General features: G+C 41.0%; 1 protein-coding gene across 7 annotated transcripts in view; it reads right to left on the bottom strand.

The window, feature by feature from the left end:
- Positions 1 to 5,306: 5,306 nt before the first annotated feature.
- Positions 5,307 to 9,348, bottom strand: part of ST7 (suppression of tumorigenicity 7) — a 157,169-nt gene continuing 153,127 nt past the window's right edge. For all 7 annotated transcript variants that reach the window (XM_052788972.1, XM_052788978.1, XM_052788975.1 and 4 more), the window contains one exon: positions 5,307 to 5,630. In XM_052788972.1, coding sequence (XP_052644932.1) covers positions 5,535 to 5,630 — 96 coding nt within the window. In that variant the 3' untranslated portion in view covers positions 5,307 to 5,534. The remainder of the gene's footprint in view (positions 5,631 to 9,348) is intronic.

The raw sequence follows: 9,348 nt of genomic DNA, 5'->3' as shown, positions 1-9,348 counted from the left end.
CAACTGCTGGTGGGACTAGCCCTGTCAGCATGTTAGTATACAGTGTGCACATTACACACACATGCAGCGTGTATATATGTATACACGTTCAGTGGTTATACTGTTGGCCTCATTACTGCTGGCAATTCTGGCTCTGGGCTGGATAAGGAAAATTCCATACCTGATTGTATTTAAAGGTGAGGTCCAAGGAGAATTTTTATCAGGATTTCATTGTGAAAATAAATCTGCGTATTGTTCACAGACTGAGCAATATCACATTTTAAGCCTGAAACTTAAAGAATTTAAAAGCAGTATAATATTTTTTAATTTTTTTGAGCCAGGTTTTTTTAAAGATTCAGAGACCCTATGAGAAGTCTACAAATTCCCCATGTAATAAAGTTGAAAATATTTCGGTGTTCTGGAAAAAGGGAAGTCTCATTCTTCTAAGGGAATTTGTTCTAGGCAGTTGAATAAAAGGTAATGAAATGAGATTGCTTCTTAACTAACTCCATCATTGGGTTAATACACCAGAAATCAAACCTAACTGAATTCTGCAGTCCCAGGTAAAGTGTTTTGGGGTCATTGTATTCAAGGTGGAACTTTTATTCCATGACCTGGTCCGCCTCCACCAAGGTACATCTTCTTGCTCCAGACTTCCCCCTGGTCTCAGGGGCCTGTGGTTCCTGAAGGCTGGTCTTACCAGTAAGACCAGGAAGACGATGGCATTGAGTACCCTGGCCTTTTCAGCATCCTTTGTCACCAGATCCCCTGCCCCATTCAGCAGCAAGCCCACCAAAGATGTGCACAGCAGGCTGAATTTTATATTATTTCACGCAAGTGCCATATTAATAAGCTGCAATGCAATGCCTCCACCAAACTCCCTTCACCAGAGGAAAACCAGAATATTTTGCAGCACAACAAATGTGTAATTGCTGAGCTGGCCAATTATTTTATTACATTTTTTTTTCTGTATTATTTATGATTTTTTTTTTAAAAAAGAGCTCAAGGTAGGCTTCTTACAGCTGTAAGCATTTCTGCTGCCTCTTCCATGAAGAAAGCACTCCTGGGAGCTTTTGCTATTTCTTAGTGGGAAAAGATGCTCAGAGATGTAAATATTGCTAGGAAAGGCACCTCCTTGACCTTCAGCTAATCAAACAAAAAAAGGAAAAAAAAAAAAAAGAAAAAGAAGAGAAGAAACAGAAATTGGGCAAGGCAAATGAAATAATCCTATATTTTGTTCTATGGAATAAATTTACTCATGTATTTAGTCATGAAGAGGAAACAGCTGTCCCTAGGTAGACACTTCAGTGTCAGAATAATATTAGCTGAGGCAAAAGGTTGTAGGATTATTTTTTTTTTAAATATGCAGTCCAATTTTCTTGAGGGAGTTCCCTTTAATTTGCTGCATGAAATCAGAATCTAGCAGAGCTCTGAAATGCTGTTAGCCTGCCAAGCTTTTTGGGATTGCTCCCTCCCTACTATTCTCTTTTTTAACAAACTTTACCCTAAAAAGCATGTTGAGCTATTTTAGAAGAAATCTCACAAAAAAAAAGTGTAATTTTCTTTTACCACATGGAAAATGGGGAATGACTTTTAGGAATGGTGGCATATGTTTTGGCATATGGGTGTTGTAACTCAAGAGATTGTTGTGTTGCTTCTTTTTTTCCTGCAAAACTAGCTAAACCCAATTTGTGCATCTCACCCTGACCTCCCATCCCTGTGTAACCTTCTCTGCAGACATGGATCAGAAATAAAATACTGCATTTCTGGTACTGTGCTACACAGCTGCTGAAAGGCATCCAGCCTGGATGCCCAAATCACACCTGCATTTGGCAAGCAGCCGGCAATCCCTGCCTGCAGGCTTCGTGCCCAGCCTCTCGTGGGACTAGGCGTATGGTGGGCAAAGGGAAAATGAATGTTTTACTGAGGATTAGTGAAGATCTGGGGCTGGGGAGGGTGCTTTCACTAGTTAAAAATAGCTCTTAATCCAGTGTGGCAGCACAAAGTGTACCAATGCTTGCTTGTCTCCACGGGTTTTGCCTCGCACTCTTAGGAAGGGCTGCAGCCTCCACGTGTAGGTGACAGCCACCTCCGAGGGCAGGGGCAGTTTTGTGGTCACATACAAGAGCCTGCAGGTTTCTCCTGCCACTTCAAACAACACAAACGAACTTGTATTATTATCTGAAAGACAGCAGCAGTTCATGGGCTGTAACCACAAACGTGTTTTGGCTTTTTTTTGTATAACATCTTATTTGCCTGATTAAATGGATGCGACTTCATAATGTAAGATCTTCTCACGTGAAAGAAGCAAACGTGTACGAATCAATATATTGACTGCTCCTCCTTCGCTGTTCCAGGGCTGCCTCTCTGCTCCCTCGGCAGTGGGAACCGGGCAGGAGCCCTGCACGAAGGCAGGTGGGACACGGGGCCGGGGGCTACCTGGCACACCGTGCCTTAACTAGAGCCGCTGAGGCTTTCCAACCTTCAGTGCGGTGACAGCCACACCGGGTGTGAAGGGGGGTTGTGCGAGGGGTGCAGCTTCCTTTGGGTGTTTACCTTCTGTAGGCTTCTGCAACATAGGAAAACTCCTGGTATTTTTTTTTTTTTCCTCCTTTTCTACTGGGGTAAGGACTTCTATGCCACCCCACCGAAAAATCAGAGTCTGTGTATTTGGCATTGACACCAAATCACAGCGACCGATTAGCCACCAGAGAAAACAACTGCCTTCCCCTCGGTGCAGCACTCGCCTCTCCGAGTGTGGCTCTCGCCTTGGAGCAGCTGTAAATCTACGGGGTGGGAGGGCCAGAAGCTTGACTTACCGGACACTGCTGAGCATCTCTCCTTTTTTTGTTCTATGCAGGTTACAGTGTAAAGAGATAGCGTGCATCCAAATTGTATTAGGTTGTCTTTAAAGAAAGAAATAGGAACTGTTAACATTTGGAGTTAAAAAGCTCCCCCCGCCCTGAATCTGCAAACTGAAGGTTCGGATGAGTTATTATCTGAACCAGATTTCCAGAAGGCTCATCTCTGCACTAAGCCAGAGGCTTTCCATCATTATAATCACAGGCTGCGTTTGCCTTTTGATCTAAGCCATGCTGAACTTCACAGGAAACATGTCCGTGGCAGAAAAGCCTACGGCAACAAACTCTGCACGATGACAAAGAAAATCCTTTTGTCTGACTTGCTTAGTCTCCCAGATGCCTAGAATTGTAATTAAAGCGCAAGAGATATTTTCTAGATAAAATCCATGGCTCATTACTGCTTATAAGGGAGATGGACACTAGAAAGAGTAGAAATAGAATTGCACAAAGATATTTTTGAGTTCCTAAAAGTTCCCCAGAGTTCAAGGGAAGGATCTGATTCTTCCAGGAGTTAAGCATTCCCTTTTATCAGATTATTACAGATAGTAATTCCCACACAGATCATAATTCACATCATCTCTTCTTCTAACAGAAGGCCAAACTACTACCTTAGTTGGTGATAAACATGGACATTTGTATATATGTATATACATATTAGGACTGTTAATCACAGCAATTTGTTCTTTTGAAATGTAGGGTATATAAAAATGAACTTTGAAAGGTTTTTGAGGTGGCTGGGAATAAGCGACACAAAGCAGCACAGGACAAGACGAGCTGACTATGCCTGATCCTTCTGATTTTCACCAACCTTAAATAATTCTGACAGCACTGCTGTGAGGCAAACAAAGGAATATGATTATCCCTACTTTTACAGCTAGAGAGACACAGGAGCACCTTCTGTGTGGCTGTTCTAGCAATTCAGATGCAAAGCCGAGAACACAAATATTGGCCCACTTCACGCTTCCACATGCTGTCCACTAGCAATCCACTCTCTCTAATCTTACGCCACATCCCACATTAAATATAAGCCGTAATAATGTCAACATTACAGTGAATTGTTTTGCAGGAATAATGGCCAGAGGTGAAAAACCTGTATGGAAATCCCCAACAGCAACACACCTCACCAGTTTTAACATTTAGCTGTGGGGCGCTCTGATCTTCTATGTCCTCCCTCAGGTCTCATTCTCATAGCTGGTTTCTCCTGGTGTGAGGCTGTCTTTTTTCCTCATAGCACAGCAGTGCTTGCTTTAATGCAGTACCATTGCTCACTTGGACAAAAATCTTTTTTCTATGATGTAGACTAGCATATCTGTGATTAAAAGGGCAAAAAATAATGATGTAATGCATCTCCTGCTGTTAAGAAACACCTTCCTTTTATACCAACTCCAATAATGGGAATTTTGTCTTTGCCCACTCATCTCCTCATTGATAAACAAACTTACCTGGTGGTGATCACAGTCCCCCAAGCGGCTCAGCATTTTTAGAAGAATAGCACAGTTGAACTGGCAAAGTGGCATTTTTGATCCGCTGCATTGGGGTTATGCTTCCTCATCTGGGAGAGGAGTTGAAAAAAAAAAAAAAAATCCTCGAGGCATCTGTAAGGATGCACTTTCAATTCTTGACAGACAGGACTACTTGCTTCAACTTCCAGATCAAATTCCTGATCTTAGAGCTGGCCTCACGCATTAGCAGAGGTGTCTGCGGGAAGTTTCCATCTACAGTGGCTACGTGATAAATGAGTACTTTGTCTAAACCTCTCACAACACAAGGATAAGATTTCTGAGGTAAGCACTAATGATGAAACACCAACCTCTGTGCATGAACTAACACCAATTTTGCTAATGAGCTTCTGGTCTCAAGCAACAGTTTATAATGCTGATGTTTAATCTGTACAGGAAAAAGTACTTGCTTTTTTGTACTTGAAAAATACTAGCAATGCAATAAAAACTCAGCAAGAAATACGTAAGAGCACGTGTGCAATGATCACTTACTACAGGTGAATTTGTCTTCAATTCTCTGCCATTACTTATGCTTTGTTCTGTAGACAGAGAACAAAGCATGGAGGTTCTGGAGGTACTAGAAATAGCAGTGGTGTGAAGAAAATCTGTCAAGTATGTGGACTTTCTGAAAATGCAAATGAGGATAAAACTGACCTCTGTGCAGGGATGGGATTCAGAAGCCCAGTGTGCCATCCAAACTGCCTGGAGAGCCTAAAGCGGCTTTAAGCAAGAGCTCTAACTGTCTAGAAGCTTCGGCTAGACTGTCTGTAGTGGTGAGGGCTTCACCCTAATTGAACTTCGTAAGAAAAGGCACTGATACCGTTGCTTAATTGTAAAGTTATTAGTGTTTTTTTCAATAACTGAATGGAAAGCAAAGCCCTAGCTGTGGTGAAGCAGATACACCACACATGTTTAAGAACACAAAGTACCATCTGAGCTTTGAAGAAGAAGCCAAAGACAGCAATGCTGCAATACACAAAAGTTTATTTTTAAGTTTTTCTTTTCTGAAGGCAAAATATAATAGAACCTAACATCCATGTATTTTGTACAACAAAACAGTTTTTATATGAGAACAGACAATCCATGAAGAGTTTTTAAGTCTTAGAACTGCTTCCCTTTTTTATCATGCTTTCTTGTGGTCAACAAAAAGTTGGCACAGAAGATGTCATGGCAGTCAGTCAGCGGGCGTGCTCCCTCAGATCCTTGTCAGCTGGTGCCATAGACTGGAGGGCAGGATACTTTCTACTTTTTCCATCACAAAATTTAAAGGGGCAAAGAGGGTGCTGAGAAACTGTGAAGAAATCAGATACACATTCAGATCAAAATTCAGCAGACAATACACCTCAAGAGAAAGCTGTCCAGTAAGACAAGAAACTCTTTCTGTGTTCCTCTGTAAAATCCTCCAGCATGATAAAAATTATATAATTCACATATATAGACCTTCTGCCAAATTCTGAGCCTTGCATATATACGTATTTCTGGATTTTGCAGTAAAGAAAGCAAGAGCCCCATTTTTATGAAGAACAAAGACTACAAAAGTTTTCACACATCTCTCATCCTAGATTCAGGCTCATACTGAAGCTGCTAAAAACTCAAACCAAAACCTACTGAAGGGAAAGAGAAGCTTTTTCATAACGGCAGAATCTGTCAGACCACAAAGCGTGTCTTTAGAGTCAGGTTTAAAACAGTTCTGGGTTATCTACAGATCTGCTATATACACTGAGGCATCACTAACTGGAATTTATCTTAACATTCTCCCTCTATTACAGTACACAGTCGGCTATGTTGAAAGAAGTTTCAAAATACTACTGTTAGGACAGGCATATGTGACAAAAATCAAGTGAATAGAGGCAATTTTATCACAGGAAAAAACCACTGCCAGCTAAACATCTCAGAACTCAGGTACTCAAAGCACTCCCAAAATTTTGGGAAGTATATATTAACTGTGCTTTACATTAATTGCAATTCAATTGTACACACTACATAGAGCTATGCTGGGGCCCTGTACGTGTATGAGAGAGTACAGTAATATGCAAAGTCAGCCACCTCGAGACTGTGAACCCAGTGGCTTCTAACCATTTAGACTGATGCGACTTTGCTAAAAATAAACAGTTCTGTTTGGAGCTGCAAGAAGTTTGTGTTTCAGTTACTGCTTGCAGTCAGCACAAAACATACAAACTCCGCTTACTGCACTGCTGTGTATATGAAGGCTGCTTGGTAGGTCAGTATTAAAGCAAATCTGGTGCTCCATGTGTTCTCTTTTTGCCCAAAAGAACTCTCTCTCCTGACAAAAGAAAGCATCAGACTTATATATATAAACACAGTTACGTCCCTTTTCATGTTCTGAATTTGTCCCATATATCTTTAGGCACTTAAAGGATGCAGATGTGGGGGTCTGGTCCCCCTGTAGTCACTGAAGAGAGCTAAGTGCTTCCAGAGAGTAATTCTACCCATCCCAGGACCAGAACTGCCTTTTGAAATTGTCTCTTCTCTCTCTACCCCCTGCTGCAGAGGGAGCCGGAGCGGTTGGGCTTTGTCTTCTCCCATAAAGCAAGGAGGACTGTGGCACAGTGTGGGATGCTGGCCTGCCCCAGCCACACTCCTGAACTGCTAGCACAACTCCCGACAGAGTTCTGGCCCATGCCAGTTCGTCTCTCCTCAAAAACGCCCAAGCAGAGTTTGGGGATAGCACAGGGCAGGGACAGTTCCCAGCAGCCAGCAAGGACAGGGCCATCCTGCCTTTGAAGGGAGGAGAGGTTAGAGAGGTCCAGACATGAACTGTGATGTGTCACTTGCCTCTGGAGCCACAGAACAAACAATATTTTATCACTTAATACGGGTATGTCCTTGGTCTCTAACTTAGGCCCCTAAGTACCTGAAGTTAAGTATGAAAAATGCAATTTCAAAAATTTTTACAGGTCTGTGTGCTGCTGAAACACAGCTATATATGGCAAATGTATTTAAAAGATTTCAAATTTCAATATCCAACAGCCAGAGATTATAACCATTTCATGGTATCAAGCTAGAAAATACCTGCAGTTTCACTGTTTACCAAAATGGGCTCTATGCAGAGTTTAGCTGTAAGAATGTTTGATGTTTATGATGCTTATGCATTTTAAAGGCAATAGTAAGCATTCAAATTCTTTTTTTTCCTCTTGGACATGTTTGCATACAATGCAGATACCACATCATGGACAACTTGTGCATCATGGGAAAACCAGGTAACAGCATCACAGCTTATGACAAAATGAGAGATTTTGTCATAAGCACAGGTCAAAGAAAAAACTTCTTCTAACTGAAGCTGAGTATTTCAGTTGTAGTGCTAAAGGTCAAGCTGTATAACGTGAATCACAGGTGAATTAATGTAACACTGACCTACCTAATCTTAGAGTTTGCTATTACTATTTCAAGTGGCTTAGCCCAAGTAGAAGCATCCCTCTGGTTAAGTTATGAACTGTTTAAATAAATACCTCCCTTTAATTTTGCCAAATGCAAAAGGCTCACTAGAGGATATTTTCTGCTCTTTGAGTAGCACTTCATCTATGTGGTAAGCTTGCACCATCACATCTCCTTGAATAGAACACAGCTTTGTAACCAGTGCAAATTACATACTTGTTAAATCAATGAAACAAGAATAATTTGCCTGACAGTAAGTTTTATTGCAATTCATAGGAATTTTGTTGCTGAAGTAGTCGATTGTATCCTGTAACAAACTCAGCAAAGTATCTGTAGCTTAAAATGAGCCAAGTTTTTCTCCACTTATAAAATTAGTTGGTCTACAAAATACATCTAAATTCATGGATACCAAAGCCTCAATTAACTGAGGTCCTTTGCTGACAGCAAGAGGTTCAGGATGCCACCTACTCTCTTGTACAAGCCCACGTAAACAACATCTGTGCTGGGGCTGTGCTGGAGCCCTTGGAAAGCTCCTGGTGCTCCTTTCCTCAGACACCACTGGCAGATGCCTATCTGGCTTGTTTGCCACATGGTACCACCCAGGAGGGCTTAGTCTGCATGACATAGTTTTTTTTTTTAATTTATTTTTTTGCCTTTCCTTTTGACACTGACTGTTTTTCTCCACATGGAACAGAAAAAACAGCACCAGCAGTAGAGCAGGAATTCAGGGTGGCAAAACTGGTGATTAGAGACCTGTAAAAAGTTTGCTATTATTATTTTGTATTTTAAAAGAAAACTATCAACCTGGCTATTTCAAAGTTGGCAGAAAGCAGCTTTCTGGGAGCACCTTCTGAATACTACCATTTGATTAAAACTGATATGCAAAAGTATCTTTTCAAGCTTTTCCACTGTGTGGTTGGTGTTTGCATGGAGGAACTGACTATTTATTGCTCAGTCCCTGTGATCGGATCTACGTGTTCCATGCCTCAGTGTCTGTAGAGGTCCAAGCAGATGAAATATCTCCTTGGGCAAACTTGTTTGCTGAACTGAGGTCTCATCCATCATACAGGAAATATTGAAATAGATCATGTCAGTGATCTCAGGCAAAGAAAGCAATCAAATCAGAGAAAAATTGGTCTTTCTGAAGTTTCACTCATTTTAAAAATTTACCTGGGCACTACACTTTTAGACACAACTGTTGACTCAAATGATATAGTGACCCCCTTGTTAATACAACTCTCAATTTTATTTAAGATCCATTCTTATTGCTACCATGTTGTGAAAAGACCTGCACTTACATATTTTTAACTATTTCCCAGATATTGTCATATTTCTCCATGACAATGAAGTAAATTCAATACTACCAACACTGTGCTGACAATTTTATCCAAGCCATGCAATCAGAAATTTTTTCTGCTTGTATTCCTATCTGAAGTAACTTCCAAAAGCCTTTTGTTGGAAAGCCTAGCAAAAATTAAAACCACAAGCTATGAACATGCTTCTCCCTAACCGAGTGAAAATGTTAAGATCTACTGTCATTTTAAAGTTACTTATATTCAGTCTCACGAAATGATCAAAGTACAACTGGATTCTTCCAATTTCATTATGGGAAG

This window comes from Harpia harpyja, chromosome 6 (genome assembly GCF_026419915.1).
Source record: "Harpia harpyja isolate bHarHar1 chromosome 6, bHarHar1 primary haplotype, whole genome shotgun sequence".
Lineage (NCBI taxonomy): Eukaryota > Metazoa > Chordata > Aves > Accipitriformes > Accipitridae > Harpia > Harpia harpyja.
This window is presented reverse-complemented; position numbering and strand designations above follow the sequence as displayed.